The sequence below is a fragment of the Hirundo rustica genome, chromosome 8 (genome assembly GCF_015227805.2).
Source record: "Hirundo rustica isolate bHirRus1 chromosome 8, bHirRus1.pri.v3, whole genome shotgun sequence".
In the NCBI taxonomy this organism is placed as follows: Eukaryota; Metazoa; Chordata; class Aves; order Passeriformes; family Hirundinidae; genus Hirundo; species Hirundo rustica.
The window spans coordinates 5840989-5857745 of NC_053457.1; the positions used below are offsets into that span (position 1 = coordinate 5840989).

At 42.9% G+C, this 16757-nt stretch overlaps 1 protein-coding gene across 2 annotated transcripts in view; it reads left to right on the top strand.

The window, feature by feature from the left end:
* The first annotated feature begins 5670 nt into the window (after positions 1-5670).
* JMJD1C (jumonji domain containing 1C) overlaps positions 5671-16757 on the top strand; it is a 158330-nt gene continuing 147243 nt past the window's right edge. The window contains exon 1 of one of the 2 annotated variants that reach the window (XM_040072008.2): positions 5671-5982. In XM_040072008.2, coding sequence (XP_039927942.1) covers positions 5842-5982 — 141 coding nt within the window. In that variant the 5' untranslated portion in view covers positions 5671-5841. The remainder of the gene's footprint in view (positions 5983-16757) is intronic. The other variant, XM_058421669.1, reaches the window with a different exon arrangement.

A 16757-nucleotide genomic window follows, 5' to 3' on the forward strand; every position in this document is an offset into this window, starting at 1 on the left:
AAAGAAACTTGAGTGGAAATCTAACGTTGCTAAAATGGCCACAAAAATGTTTCACCACTGCTGCTGTGCATCATCCTTGCTCTTAATGCTTTCACTTGGGTTGAGTGACCAGTAGAAATGGCATCTTGAAGAAACTGAGAGCATTTTCCTCCAAACAAATTCAAAGAATTTGGCCTGATAAGGCCAAGGGAGGGGCATGCAGTTTCACCTTAGGAATTAAGTCAGTAAGCATTCAGGGAGAGGTGGAGACTGAGAGCCTTGTTATCTCCATTCCCCCACCCCATGCATTTTACCCCTGCAGGGTGTAAACCCATCAGGAGTGGGATGGACTCTTTGATACCAAGGTCCAGTGCTGGTCTAAGGATGCTTTACCCTCAGGCTGCACTTCCTGCAGAAAGCGGTGCCAACCCCAGGACAGGCTCAGGGGCTGAGCACACCTGGGCAGCTCCAGGTCTCAGCAGAACCCGCCCCTGCAGCTTCATTTGGCTGAGCTGGCCGACTGTGTGTTTAAAGCAGATGTGGGGTACCCGGGAGTTTTGTTTGCTGGCTCAGGTGTAAGGCAGTGGTTAAGGGTGGCAGGAAATGCGGACCAGGGGTTGTATAGGGATAGGCTGATGTCTTAAGATGTCAGCAAACTTCTGAGGAAGAGAATGTATTGAAGGCTGTCTTTATTCAGATTGTTCAACCTTTTTTTTTTTTTTTTTTTTTTTTTTTTTTTTTTTTTTTTTGGTGCTATCTCATTAGCTGGAACAGAAAGAAATGTTAGAATTGGAATATGCTGCATTCATCTGTTCTAGGCTATAAATTGACTGTGAAACATCACATGGAGGCTCAGTAGTGCTCCTTGCTGTTGTCAGCATTGATGGAGTGGCACCCTGTGAGCGACAATGTTTTCTTTTGCAGATATGGTTGGAGTGATTCACAAATGCAGTAAACTTAAACCTTCCTCCTTTGTGTGCTGTAGCAAAGTTGGGATGGTGTTAAAGATGTGTTGGAGTCCAGGGCATTCCTTTGGTTGCCCTGGAAGGTCAGAGACCTGGGCTGGGGGGTCTGGGACCCTGGCACAGAGCCCAGGAAGACACTGGCTTTGATCCCAGTCCATGAGAAAGGCTTCCTACACTGCAAGATGAATTACAGGCCGCAAGAGTGTGAAAGATAGTAGTTTAGCTTATCAGAGGGTGAAAACCAGTGGTTTTGGGTTTTTAGTATGGAATTAGATGGGAGCAAGATGGAGGATTTCGGGTATTGTCTCTTGCTTCTTCTTTCTTCTTCCTTCACTCCATTTTCTGCAGTGACGATGGCACAAAATAGTTTAAAGAGATTAAGTCAAAGTAGAGATGACCTTTTTAGTATAAGTGATAGGGATTGGCAAATAATGATAAATAAAGAGCACGTAACAATTAGTCTAAGAGGCAGTGACAGCCCAGTGCAGGGGGGAGTCGTCAGATGCCCGAGCAGCTGCACAGACCTTAGTTGGGCACTGAGAGAATTGTAAGATAAGAAACAATAAACAAAGCATGCAACCTAAAAAATCAGAACCTAAAGACTCCGTCTCTTTCTTGCGTCCGGCTCAGGGCTTTGCAGAAAACAATAAGACTCTAAAACCACCTGAATCTCAGGAAAAAAATCCAAGAAAGATGTCCTGAGGATGATACCGGAACACAGTGGGGTGCTATCTTCACCAGCAGTGTAAAGATATCAGTGAATTTGCAGCCTTTTTACAACTTTGAAAGCCAAGACACAGGAAAAGATTAGGCGTGGTCAGTTGACAGACCCAGATGGAGAGTGACTGTAGACAGCTGGGGGTGCAACAAATCACCACACAAGACATTAGTTGTAGAGCTGGGGAGGTAATGTCACAAACAACATATTTTACTCTCATGCACCTTTGTACCTCCGGGTGTTTAATGCAGCCTTTGCATGTACATTAAATAGCTGTCTTCAAAGAATCATACTCTCCCATTGATTCTATGTCCCATTCAGTGTTCAAGGACTGCTTCACCACTCAAATAATTGTGCTTTCAAGGAGGGTGCATTAAGAAAAGCCCACGGTCTCTCTGTAGAAGATATGACAATTGGAAGCCAGAAGTTGGCTTTGCAGCAGAAATAACTGATGTTTGATGAAAAAATTGTTTTCTGTTGGCTATGAGTTTTAAAGTTACAAATCTCTTAAACAAACCTGTTAAATACAGATTTTTAATTTTCCGCTGCTAAACACTGAAAAACAATAAATGCGACTTTCCAAATTTCCAAGGAATTATGAATTCAGAGGAAAGATAAATCTAGAAGTATATGGCACATGTTTTAGAATTAGTTCAATATTAATTCTGCTTAAGAGTTCTGATAGTGACAAGTAATTTCATCTTTCTCTCTCAATTTTCCTTCCTGTAAAATGGAAATAATAATTTCTAAATGTGGCATTTATCTGTATGGAGAAGGTGCAATTACTAAATTACTACTAGTACAGGCTGTGCTACATTTCAATCTGGAAGTTAGAAAAAGCTCGCAGTAAATATCTTGGTTTTGCACCTAACCAATCAATGTGTGTACTTTCAGGAAATAAGAGGTGAGTCTGTCCAGAATCAATTTCCAAAAAGAAGCTCTGCTTCCCTGGGGCTCAGCCTAGAGTTCTTTTACCTTTTTTTTTTTTTTTTTTTTTTTTGTGGACTTCTCCAGCCTGAAGGTGTCAGCTCTATTTTGTTACTGCCTATGGGCATCTGGCTCTGAGTGTTGCTCCTGAGCTCAAAGAGGATGATTCCTCTTGTCTTTCCAGAGTAATCTACAAGAAGAAGCTTCCTTATGCCACTTTCTGCAGAAGATGCATCCGTTCATAATACTCCCAATCTTTTTAATCCTGTGAATTTTGGTGCTTTGCCTTTTCAGTTCAAATATTCCTTAATATTTATCAAAGAAATAAGTGAGGTGTTGCTTGGAAAGGGGAGTTATGTATTTGTTTGATGCCTGCAAAAGCATCTTCACTCACTGGAGTGTGATAGGGCACAGGCTGCTTAAAAAGCTAGTGCCTAAGCTATTTTAAGACCTTGGGCCATGACACCATGACTTTGTTTTGTTGAAGACAGAGGTTCTGAGTTGATTTATCCATATCCTGAGCATTTAGTGCTCTCCCAATTTCTACCAGTTCACAGAGAAACAAGGAGAGAAGGAAGCAGCAAAGAAGAAATGGATAAGTGAAGAGAGGCCAAGAAAATAAGTGGGTGGAGGTGGAAAATATTCAACATCCTGTGGGTCTTGTACGCTGATCCACCTGAACATAGTGATTTTGACCCTCCTAAAGCACCTCTGGGTTAAAAACACTGCTCCAAGATGACTGAGAGAGAAGAGCTGAGGTGTGGGTTTCTGGGCAGTGAAGCTGCCCTGCGATGTGCCAAGGCTTTCCCTTGAAAGCTCCTCCTGGTCTAGCTCAGTGGTGTCATGGGGAGCAGGGCAAAGTCCTGCCCATCTCACTTGGCATCTGGGAGCTGACAGCTCACCATGGGAATTGCCACTTAAATGTCCCTGATACTTGATCTTACGGATATCTTCAGGTAATTGGCAACTATGAAATGGGTCAGCATTGAACAATAGCCTTTAGTGAATTCTAATCTATAATAAAACATAATTTAAAGTATTTGATTCTTAATCGTTTGGTATTCTGTGATAAATTCACAAATTCAGTCTATTAGAATCATGTAAATGGGCTTTTTTGGGGGGCATACTTTATGTTTTGTTCCACGTTAATGTCATTTAATTCTAGAGTTCAATAGCATCTCAAATTATTCTTTGATTAAACAAGAGGGAATGAATGCAAGAACTTTGATATGATTAATATTTATTTAGTCAGTTTTGTAGCTTCTCCTTATATCCTTTATGGATAACTGCCGTGTACTTACATAATTTTTGTTCTTTCTGCAAGACTGCAGTACACTCTTGTTGATTGTACCATTACCTTGGAAGGTGAATGAAGATCTCATTTAGCTCAAATGCGCTATGGTTGCTTCTGGAGCTTCTGAAGAGCACACCTCTATCCTCTCCAGCCAGGGATGCCAGGTGTCTATAGCTTCTAGTATAAATGTTATACTTGACATTAATCTTGTAAATTATCCTAATCCTGTAATAAGCTTGTCATGGTGAATGATGAATTGATTTCTTCTTTTTTGTTTGTTTTCTGTTAATTAACTTCTCTTGTACCAGAAGTTATTTGTTCCACTAAAATGTACAGGAATGTGGAAAGTTGGCACTCTTGATTTATGGCTTTCGCTTCATAATCTATTTTTCAAAAACACACTATTCAAATTTGCTTTTAGTGCTAGATGAGAGATCATTAACCTGCTCTCTTGAGGGCAAGCATACCAGTGAAGGCAGGCAGAAGTTCAGAAAGCTACACCTCCAAATAAACATGAGGGAAAAACTCTCAAAATGGTATCAGCACAGCGTCACTATGGGATCGGTGGAAAGAACAACAAACCGACAGCAGCTGCTACAGAACATGGCTGCATGGCTCCCTCAGGTGCTGCAGCTCAAGCCCGCAGCTGAAGCCCCTGTGAGTCTCTGAGCTGACTTCTTGGATATCCACCCTTTGCTGGCACTCAGCAGAATTCAATACTGTCTTCTAGGTCTGAAGTGTTGTGTCCCTAAAAGCCTCTGCGGGACTAAACTGACATTGCATTCTCAGGGGGTTGTGTAGTCTTTGCGGTAGGGAAAGGATTGGATGGGTGCCTTTGTTGAACTCCCCAGCAAACCGACTTTGGGGGAGAAGGTGCTGCAGATGGCAGACTTGGTCCTGGCTCTCCCAAACCCTGGAGGGCTGGGACATCAGCGTGCTGGCGCCTGGCTCTTGGGATCCCCTCGCCAGCCTGGGCTCTCACAGAATCACAGAGTGGGTCAGGCTCCAAGGGACCACAGGGGGGCACCTGGTCCAACCTCCCTGCTCAGCAGGTTTGTCCTAGACGACATGGCACGGGGTTGTGTCCACGGTATCTCCAGCGAGAGAGACTCTGCACCCTCTCTGGACAATCTGTTCCAGCTTCATTCGCACGGTGAAGACGTTCTTTCTCTTCTTCTAGTGGAACTTCCAGTGCGTCACAGCAGCACCTTGCCTGTTGCTTCGTGTCCTATTGCCTGGTGCCGCAGGGAAGAGCCTGGTTCTATCCTCTGGTACCCCGCCTTCACCCGTTTATATACATTAGGGAGCACTCGGAGTGATGCTCCTTAAGTAGGGTGTGGACGAGACAGCGGAGAACGGACAACCGCTTCTTCCGACCGAGGGGAAATTCCCCGGAGAGGCTGCGCCCGAACTCCCGCCCTGGCACCGGAGGCAGGGAGCGGGTACCCCGGCAGCGTCAGATCACCGCGGGGCTGCTCTCGGGGGGCGCCGGGGCGGCAGGCGAGGGCCGCGCTGCCCCGGCCGGGGCTGTTCCGGGGGCGGCGGCGGGACGAGCCCCCGCGGGGTCCCGGTGCCGGCGCGGCGGCCGCGGACTCTTTGGCGCGCTAGCCGCCAGCCCCGCGCAGCCTGGCGGAGGGAGACGTCGCGCGGCGTCGGTCTCCATGGCAGTGGGGCTGCGTGGGCGGAGTGGTCGGGGCCGCAGCGCGGCGGGCGGGCGCGCGCGGGAGAGGGGGAGGAGGTGAGGGAGGGAGCGCGCGCCCCCGGCCCGCCCCCGCCCCTCGCTCGGTGTTGGCGTCGGGCTGCGGCGGCGGCGGCGGCGGCGCGGCCGAGGGGCTCCGACCCTCCCGCTGCCGCGAGCCCGAGAGCCCCGCGCCCGTCCCCGCCCCGCGCCCGCCATGCGCGGCCCCTAGAGCGGCGGGCTCGGCGGCTGGTGCGGTGCCTGCGCGGCGGCGGCGGCCATGGCGGTGGAGACGCGGCCGGAGCTGGTGGGGAAGCGGTTCCTGTGCCTCGGCGGCGAGGAACCGCCGGAGAGCGGGCGCTGGCGGGCCGGGGTCATCCGCGCCGTGTCCCAGCGGGACTCGCACAGCCCCGACCTGGCGGTAAGAGCCGCGGCTCGGGCCGGGCCGGGGGCTGCGGCGGGGGGCGGTGGGCCCGGCGTGACACGGCCCCGCGCCCGGCCGGGCGCAGTGACGTGGAGCCGAGGGTCACGGCCGGCGCCAGGCGCGGTTCCTGGCGGCGTGCGCGGCCGCTCCGTGCCCCGGCCGCGGTGAGAGAGGGCCGGTGCCCGGCCTGGCCGCCGGGGGACGATCGGGCTGCCCCCGGAGCAGCGGGGGAGAATGCGGCCGGTCCGGGGGAATGCAGAAACTGCCGCCGCGTAGCACTGTCCGACCGGGACCGGCGCGCTGGTGAACGTTGTTATTAAAAGAATGTCATTGTTTCCCTTCCTTTTACGCCCGCTGTCACTGTTTTCCTAAGGGGTGTAGGAATGCGCGTGTAGGTTAGCGAAGGTGCCGGGATATGCTCTGTTGTGCTCAGACACACTCGCGCTGTGGGGGGGAAACACGGCCAGGATTTCCTTGGGTTGGTGTTCTGAATGCATAATCTGTAAAATGGAGTTTTATTGTGCTCCCCGGACTTGGTCGTTATATTGTTCGTGAATTCCGCAGTCGCAGGAGTGCTGTGTTACCTCCGCCGTTGTCTCCTTCCATGTTTTTACGTTATTTCGTGCTCCTGAAAGCACAATTTAAAATATCACGACTATGTAAATGGACATTACGTAGGCTGAAAAAAGGAATCACCGGATTGCGCTGGGCAATCCATATTGCTGCTGGCAAAGGGGAGGCGTTCACAACCCGGCGCTGATCGGGGTGGAATGTTGCCTTTTTTACAAACTCATCAGGCAAACAATTGTCTGGTGTTAGAGATTATCGATCGCTTAGTTCGAGAAGTGTGAATCGCAGAATTAAGGGCTCTTGTTTTCGTTCATCCCAGACTTCAAGCTTTGTTTCAAAAACAGAAAGTGGACTTGAGATGCTGCTACTTTTTGGCTATATTCTGGGTTAATTTTCTTGGGGTTGTGTTGTTTTTTTTGTTTGTTTGTTAGTTTGTTTGGGGTTTTTTTGTGTGTGTGTGTTTGTTTTGGTTGTGGTGGTTTGTTTTTTTTTTTTTTTACCGTGGGTTTTTTTTGTGTGTGTGTGTTTTGGGGGGGGTTTGGTTGTTTTTTTGGGGGGAGGTGTTTGTGTGGGGTTTTTTTTTGTTGTGGGGGTTTTTTTGTTGTGGGTTTTTTTTTTTTTTTTTTTTTTTTTTTTTTTTTTTTTTTTTTTTTTTTTTTCCTATTCTCCAGCTATAATTCAAGGAGCCCTTGAATTCAAGTTCGGAATTCAAGTTCATGCCCTTCTTTATGAAATGGTTTGTGTTTTCAGCCTTTGGCTATATGTGAGAATCGTCTAGAGCGCTTTATTTTTAGGTCCTATTTTGAATGTTATTCTTGTAGGGTAGTCTCTAGAATCTATATACAATTATGGAAGCACTGAGTAAGGTTTAAGGAGGTATTTACTAACATTTACAAGTCAGAGCCCTAATTTGTAAACTCTAGGGGCAGAGCTGACATGAAGAGAGAAAGGCATTTCAGGGGCTGTGTCTGTTATGTTAAATGAAAGATGCATGCTGCTGATTGTAAAAACTTGCTCCTCTTCTTGACTTTGGTGTCTGTTTTTCTCTTCAGTTGCTGCTCTTTCGTTACAATTGGTGGTAATTTAAGGAAGAACTGTCGTGTTACAGCTGCTTTCTGAGGCAGCATGACTAAGGGTATGCTTATGTGTAGTAGCGCAGCACCATTTGGGTAGCTCCAAAGTACCTGAGAGTCAGGATGGGTGCTCCAGCTGCACTTCAGCCTGGGTGCAGTGCTAACGTGGCCATATTCCTTCTGGTGTTCAAGATAGCTGCACAGTGCTGCATTATGCTGTGTAGATACACTCCTAGTCACCTACGGGTGCTGGAAGCTTGGGAAGGTTTTGGAAATAATTTCTAGGTCTAAAGAGTCCTGCAGTAATACTTCACTAGAACGTCATTGCCTTCTTTAAAGTGCAGCATTTGGGGTTTTTGTTACATGGTCTCTGGCCCCAAAGCACAGAGAAATGGATAGAGGAGAAAATGATAAGGTTTCATTAAGCAACAGGTAGGTTAGACTCTCTTTCTGCATTTATAATTAACATTAACTTCTTGTCAGTCAATATTTGCTGTTGTGATTATCCTCTTTCCCTGCCCCCAGCAAAAGACAAGGATGTTTTTCCGTTAGCCCCGTGTGCTATCCTAGCTGGAGTAACTGCTGCTCTTATCCTCCCATGGCTTTTGTTTTGAGGTGGCCATCCCTGTAAATAGCTCCAGACCCTTCTGCTCCCCGTCACTCGAGCAAGCGGTAATTCTTGTTGACAGTTTCATTGCTGCCCACAGGGTGCAGTATAAAAATGTTGAAATTGACTCTTTGTCAATTTTGTGTTTTCCCGGTCTCGCAAGAGTAGAATGGATGAATGAGAAGTACAGAATCTGCCCTGAAGCACAGGACAGGAGGAGGGCAGCAGTGGGCATTTTCAATGGAAATTGCAACTGGCTGGGACTGAGTTACCTCCTAATCCTGGCTTCGGAAGGAAGTGGTGTTTGCATTGACTTCGTGTCTTTTCTTCCTAAGTGTGAACCCTCCAGTCAATTTTACCCAGTTTGTGAACAGAGAGAGGTTTGTGAAAGGCTGCCTTCCCCTAGTCTGTGCAAGTTGACATCTGAGAACCCTCTCCCCAGGAAGCCATAAAGGCAAGGAGGTCATGGCATTTGGTGTTCTCCTGGAAGTGAAGAGGTGATCTCCAGCTGGCCAGCCAGCATGCACCCAGCTTCAAACCAGCCACAGCACATGCTGTCTTTCTTAGCTCCATTCAGAGAAAGGTGATGGAACTGCTGGGATGAGAAAGTGGGGTTAGGGGCATGACATGGAGCTGAGCGTTAATGGAAGTGTGAGAGCAAGCCTCAGTGTGTGGGTATGGGAATATATGGACAAATGGGGAGTTTTATGGGGTGCAGGAGCTCAAGGAGACATGGGCAAGCTTAGAGACAACTGATATAATTAATGTTAAGTGGCCACAGGGCTTATAGGAGCAAATCCAGAGGAAACTGAGCTTCATTAGTTCTGCTGTAAATAGAACTACTCATTAAATCAGGAACTCAGACCTAAAGGCTGGACTAGCTGCTCCCTGCCTTTGAGCAGGGAAATCAAGAGGCCAATTTTCATATGCTGCTAAATTTGTTTCATGATTGTATTTTTGTAGCTAAATCAATGCTTATTTTCATAGCTGAAATTATTGTCGTGGTAGGAAAATGTAGGAAAGAACTCAATTGTCTAGTATTTTCTTCCTGCTAGGTCTCCCCTACTCCATGGAAGTACATGAAATAACTCTTTCCCTGTACTCTTTCATGACTGCAATATTGCTGATGTGTAATACCTTTTTCACAATGTATTTGTTTACAAAGAAAGAGAACACTATCAAAGTGTCTTTTCTCTTTTCTCCCACTGCTTTATAGAAATTTTGCCTTCCTCAGCTTTCTTATTAATTCCCACTAGTGGGGAATACGATGAGAGCAGCTGGCACTGGTTGTGAGGGCTGTTGGTCTCCTGGAATATCAATGCTCTTGCCATCACATGAGAACCTCCATGCCAGGATTTGGAAGCTGTGTCTCGTTCTTAGTCATCCTGTATGTTTATCAATGTTTTCAGATGTTGCAAACACCTGCCATACAGGTAAAACGTGTGCAATGTATGAAAGCTAATCCAGGAGTTTTCTTGCTGATTTTCATGGTCTGAGTCACAGCTTTATAAGTTAGACCTCTTGGTCTCTCTTTCTTGGATGTTGCTGTTGCATGCAAAGCATTTGTTTAGAAATAAAACAAGGACAGAAGTTTGATGTTTGTGTGTGTAGGTGTTTCACAGCCATTGAGAGAATTCATAACTATTTTTCAGCTTCACACCAAGTGTTATTAGAGGAAACTGGGAGCTCTATTTTTCCTTCCTTCTAACTGCGTGGAAAAGCCCGTGTGCTGCTCTGATTACAGTGATAACTCTGGGCAAATAAAGAAATGGCCAGGAGGAAAGAGGTGGAGTCAATGCCATATGATCTCCCTGGTCTTTACTGTCCCGTAAGAATTGTTTTCTGGGCTGCAGGTTGTAAACCTTTGACATGAAAGAGAAAATGCAAGCCAACTTTTAAACATACAGTGTGCAACTTTTAGTTAAGAAATCTCATTAATTTTAAAATACTGAAATCTCAGTAATTTGTAAGTATTGATGCATGAATTTTTCTGCTATGATGCACACAGTTTGTGGAAGGCAGCATAAAAATGGAGTTGGTAGTCTTAATGCATTATGATAGGCAGACTAGCATCTAATAATTATGCATAGGGAAATATATTGTGGCAATAAATCACCACATCGGATACTCTTCATAAAAGCCTAAATATTAATGATAGTTTAAAGCAGCTGTGTGATTTTTATTTACAATAAAGTCAGTAAGATATAGTGGTGTAAACCATGCGCTAATCCTTTTGGTGAATTGTAGGTTTTTTTGGTATCTCATATTAGATAATTTACAAACAGAGAATTGTTAAAAAATCAGTAAGTCTGGTAAAAACATTTGAAGAGAATGTCAGCAGATTGTCTATCTGTTTTAACTGAATTTGCCTCCACTTAAAAGTAAAATGAAAGTTTGCAAAATGTAATGAAAACTTACCACTACTGTGCTACAGTTAATATGAAAATAATTTTAAATAATTTTGGATAATTGGAAAAGAAAAGATATTTTAGACAAGTACTCCGTATGCTGATTAGTTTTTCACTAAATTATGAAGTTAAATTTGCTTTTGCTGTGTGTGGAGCTGCTCTTCCCTAGTGTTTTCACAAATTGTAGTTGCTTTCATCTTCCTGGTTTTGCATTCCCAAAGTTTCTGAATGCAATCTGGCTTTGTCAGAGGCACAGAATTGCATTTCTGTAGGTTATACTTGGCTCCTGTCATATACTGATTTTTAGTGCAGTGTGTTGCATGTTGTCCTCTGTTCTCCTTTTACTAAGATAGTATAAAGAGAAAGTGCATGTGTTAATTTTTTGAACACATTTAAGCTGGTCTGTTTAAAAATGAAGTTTATTTTGTCATTCCTTGTTTTAGCAGTATATGCTCTGCAGCTTTGACTTGTTAGCCTTGACATAAACTGGAAGAACAGAAAAATCTTCAGTAAAATTATTGTGGAAAGTAAACAAATAAATATGCTTTAGACTGGTTGTGCACAACTTGTTGCTGGTTAATGAAATTTTAAAATTCTGTATGTTTCTGTACCAGCCTCTGGGTTAAAGATGAAGAGCAAGTTGTTGGTGAGGATCCCGTCATGTTATTTACCTCAGCTATTGGAGATGACAGTGAAGACATGCCAGAGTTTATCACATCACTTCCACCTGAATGAAGGAAATGTTTTAGGATGTGTTTTGTATGTGTTTGGAATCTGGTTTGAAACGAGTGGAAGAAGCTCCAAATGCGACAGGGATTTAGAGAGTTTTCAGTTGTTGCTGCTATCAGTATTGGTGCCAAGAAGAGTCTTGTAAGTTTGGTGCATGTCAGCTGGGCAGTCTTTTCTTGGCTAAGCAGTAAAGAAAACTTCCTATTTCCTTTTGTGTTTCTAGTAAGGTTGATCTTGTCATCCTGTGTCTGTGAATGTCACCTGATCTGCCTTCCAGAGATAGTTCAGGAAGGAGTATCTCTTTTGTAGTAATTTGACAAAAAGATCAAACAGAGGAGTGTTCCTATGAAATTGACTGCAAGGATTTATTGCTTTATACTCTGCCCTTCCCTCTTCACCTCTTTTGCTAAGAGAAACCTGAGGATGATGTAGGTTGATAAGTAAGTGTACCTGCACTGTTGGATTTTGAGTGAAGTTTGTTTGAATGTCAAGACTGCGAAGAGAGTTCAGGTGTCCTGAGCTAGGGACAAATCATTTAATTAATTTGTTGCCTAATTGCAAAGTAAGGAACAGAGGACAAAGTATGGAAAAATAGAGGTTTTATCCTATAGTAAAATCTTTCAGGAGACTCTTTGGAAGAGATATCAGATATTTTCTTAATTAAAAAAAAAAAAAATTGCTTTTGTCTTTTATATGTTTTGCATATAAATACTGTATTATTCCACATTTGTGTTACCTCAGATTTTTTCCTTTTTCCAGAACTTCGTGTGAATCTTCAGAGCTGTCTCAAAGCATGGCATAGCCATCATAAAGAGTTGTAAAGGATGAGTAACTATTTTATGAGAAGCCATTCTTCTTGTGCACCTTCCAGGATCTCAAAACCTGCTTGAGAACAGTAGAAGTGTTATTTAATTTCAAACTGAATGAATTTTAAAAGTAATACTTGCAAAATTTGGCCAAAAATCAACTTAGCCTTCTTCTAATCCTACTATCAGTAAACTGTAGAGATGCTTGGTTCCATCAGTGAGCTTGGATCTCTGCTGGGATTAGGCTTGACTTTCCCATTCAGTTGGACTTGGCAAACTGCTGCTGCTTTTGCTGAAAAAAAGCAATTACAGATCATCTGAGAAGCTCAGCTGAAGTTGGCAGCAGGTGTTTGTCTCTTCAGAGACACCTCTGTGACTGCTGTTACTGCTGTGCTCTGGGCATTGACACCCCGTGTTGCTTCGGGGAGGGTTTCCCTCCTCACCCTGCTAGCTATGGGCTGAGACCCCCGCTGCTTGCAACCACCGTGTTCTTACAAACTGGTGGAGAATTCTAAGCTAAACTAGTGCTATATTGCTTCATTATATTGATTCTTCCAGAAAGTTACTATTGTTAGTTGATGTTATACCTGGGCACCGCTAATTTTCATGTTATAAGACAGAATCAGAACAGGGGACCCGGAGAAGCCTCAAGGACTTTGCTGTGTTTTGCTTTCTAGTAGTTTTCTTTAAAACATTATTATTTTGCTTAAAACAGCTGTTGCTGTGTTTCAGAATTAAGTGGCATGAAACAACTCGATTTGCTCCTGGGGAAGTTACTTTCATGTAAATACAGCAACTGGCTTTGAGCTAATTCATGCACTCTGTTCGGAGCTTCATGGGCGTGAAAAATGCAGGATGAACATTAAAAGCGTCTAGCTTGATCCTCCAGTGGCAACGTTTTTAGAAGTTTTGGAGACTGTGGTACCACAGACATTTCTCTTGGTGGCACTGCTGGCTTAATTTTTTTTTAACCCTGAGCAGTTTCCTGATCCATTCACCATCTGGCACCTCAAGCAGTTGTACTGGAGGCTGAGGAGCTGGTATGGGGTCAGTCCAAGGTGAGGAGCAGCTTAAGGTGGAACTGTGTCCAGGAGAAATGTCTCTGGGCCATGGCCTGAATGAAGTGGAAAACTGACTTAGATACCTTTGAGGGTTGCATGCAGTAACTAGTAGATATGCTGGGTTGTACTGCAGTTGAATTAATGATACTTATTCACATAGTATGAGTAATTTCTTCTTTCAGCTGAATAAAGAAATAAATGTTCACAATAGCGTATGACACGATCACTTGGTGTCTACTGATGCAAGAATTACTTACAAAAGCAAGTTTTGGAAGAATAGATGTGTGAGGGAAATGCTGTGAGGGAAACCTCAGCATCTCTATGTTAAAATGCCTAAACCTCTGATGACTCAGTAAAGTATTGCCTATAATGCTTCTGCATCAACGAAGATCTTTTTGAGTGTTCTGAGCAGCGCTGTAGCTGATGCAGATGTTGAAAAATGATTGCAGCCAGGCTTCACTGCAGGTGACTCAAGTAGACACTGCTGACTTATTGTTTGGGTTGGCTCACCTTGGTTGTTGGTTTTTTTTGTTGTTGTGTTTTTGTTGGTTTTTTTTTTTTGCTAAGGGAACAGGGCTCTTCAATCAAAAGGTGGTTTAAAATCTGAAATTTGATTGCTGGGTGGAAAAGATAGCACTTGCTGAGTCATTGCCAGGTGGTCCAGGTTGAATCTCTTCAGTCCTTCCCGTCTGGTGAGGGGGGACTGGAAAAGCTGTATTTTGGATGAGTGTTGGTAAGGACAGTTCATTTTGGAACATTCCTCCAGCAGATTTCCTTATTTTCATGCTTTTCTTGGCTTCTCTTCTGTCCTGAAACATGGAATGTAAATTTACTACCTTTCAAAAACAAACAAAGCAGCCCAAAAGCCAAAGTCAAGCAGGCAAGGAAACTTGGGGTAGAAAATAGAAAATACATGATCTAAACTGTTCAGTCGGTGTAGAAAATCTTGGAGAAGGAGAACCAGGAAATGGTATTGAAATCTTAGGCTGGACTTTGTCATTAATCTGTACTTTTTCTTGCACCCTAATTCTTCCTTACAGCATAACCTGAAACCTTGGTCTTCATCAAAGACAGAGGCAAAGAGCTTTTAGAGGGGAGGTTGATGGATTTTAGACTGTCGACCTGTGGTGAGATTTAGAGAGTTAGGAACTAACAGTGGTCTAGTTGCCAACATTTTAGTCAAAAATACAAAATCTGATATGGTTGAGGACTGAATAGAATGAGGTACTGTGGCCTTCAGAGCTGCTGTGATGCTTTGCTGTCACACCTCTGCAATTCTGGCATATGGCTGCACTTCCTTGGTGTTTTCTTAGAGGGATTCCGAGCTCAGGGACTTCATCCAGCAGAGGTCTTTGAGGTTTGTAGCCCTTTCTGGATTTCTCAGAAATGAATTAGTAGGAAGTCTTCTTGAACCTCTGTGAACTTCTCAAATTCCTGTGACAAAGAAAGGTCAGGCTTTACCTGTGCATCATCCTCAGGCTTCCCTTCTGTTTCAGATATACTTTGGTCCCTGCGTTGTGAGGTACAAGTCCACAGTCAGCCCTCGTTTGCCATTCATGATTTTTTCATTATTTTTGCATGGTGCTCAGGATTTTGTTAGCTCTGCTCTGTGGCTTCATATTTGTCTCTTGGAGCTTATAAATGTGGCAAATTTCCTTCACAGTTTCTTAACCCAAGAGAAAAGGAGGTATCTGTTCTGTCAATCTCTACCAACCCTGTCCAAATAAATGTCTCTTTCAACTAGATTATTCCAAAGAGTGCAGTTTGTTTGCTTATCTTAAATGGCTATCTCCACCAAGATGTGTATCTTCACATGATTGCCTTTCTACAGGTTGTTCTGAACAGATTTAATTTAATGCTGGTGTGTTGTTCTTTTTTTTTTTTTTTTTTTTTTTGTTCAGGAAATCTGGTAACATTATAAACGAGATTTAAGTTTTAAAAATTTATAATTTATTTCTTTACTGGAGTATATAGTTGATTTTTCTTTTCAGTTTTGGTAACAAAATTGTCTGTTGGAGGTGCATTTATGTTTAGCATGCCCAGATGTTGGTCAAACCTTGGTGGTCATCTATTTAATAGCAGTTAAGCAGTGAGTAAGGTTTAAACAAAAGTGTGGAGGTGATAATGAAATATTTCTGGCTTGCTAACTGTTAATTCAGGTGTGCTGTCCTAAATACACCTGAACCCCCTGTATATTGTTATATTTTAAAATTTGTATGTAGGTCAGAATGTGATATATGAATATTTTTAGATAATGTCATGATCACATCTCAATTAAATAGGTAGCTTTCCTGTGTAACGGGGTACTCACTTCCTTCTGCTTGATCTTTTAAAAGAGAACACATTTTGACTCATTTAAAGAACGTTCAATTTGTTTTTATAAATAGAGATTGTTTCGAGTGCTTTGTTACTTTGTAGTATTTTTTCCTTTAAAAGTTTGTAGTCAAAATTAATCCATTTATTTTGTTACTGATTGCTTTAAACAAGATTTCAATTTAGTAAGTCTGTCCTAAGACTATAGAAAATGAAAAATCTTTTTTCATAAATTATTGACTAACTTCATAATTCCATTAGATGGTTTCTTTTAAAACTGAATGTAGCACTTTAGTAAATGATTGTAAAGATTTTTGTATTTAAAATTAAAGATTTGGCTTTCTTTTGATGCTTAGAAAAATGGCTTGCTTAATTTGTTGGGGGGTTTTTGTGTTTGTTTTTTTTGGGTTTTTTTTTTAGTTCTGTAATATTGCCTTTTCAGGTGAAGTGAGATGTGTGTATACCTTGGCCATATTTTTCCCTGTCAAAACTTTTTTGACAATAAGTTTTCTGATATCTGGTGGGGTTTTTTTGGTTTTTTTTTTTTTTTTTTTTTTTTTTTTTTTTTTTTTTTTAAATTTTAACTTTTAAGTGCATTTGAGCATGGCTCATGTTTCAATAACATGGCAAAATTGATTGCTGCTCAATGGCTTAATTTCAAATGTGATACACAGAATACAAGTGTTAAGTTTGTCCATATTTTACTTTTCTGCTGGGATAATGGCAGAACTTAATGGGGCTCTTCAGTTGGTTCCTCTTAAATGAAAGAAGTTTGTATTTCCAGAGGGTTCTGAGGTAAAAGGACTGCATTCAATACCCTCTTAGGTTCTTTCCTAAGATGTGCTTTGTATTGTGGTAACTACCCATTTCCAGGTACCTGGAACCTGTGCTCCAGGATTGTTTGCTGGTGTATTTGAAGGAGTTTAAGGCTTCAGTTGACATAACAATTAGTTCTATGCCTGTGTTTTTCCTTCCTTTTTTACAGAAGTCTGGTTTTGGTCTGCACTTTAGGAAGAATGTCTTCAGTTAAGGAGAGGACAATGTAAGGACATGCAGAATGGCCCTTGGGAATCTTAGTATTGAGTTAGCTAGTGTGTGGAGGCAGGAAAGAATGGAAAAAGAACTTTTTTTTTTCTTCCTTTTTTTTTTTTTTTTCACCTTGAAAACTTTTTTTGTCAGTTCTTGAGCTTTCTTCAATCAGGACT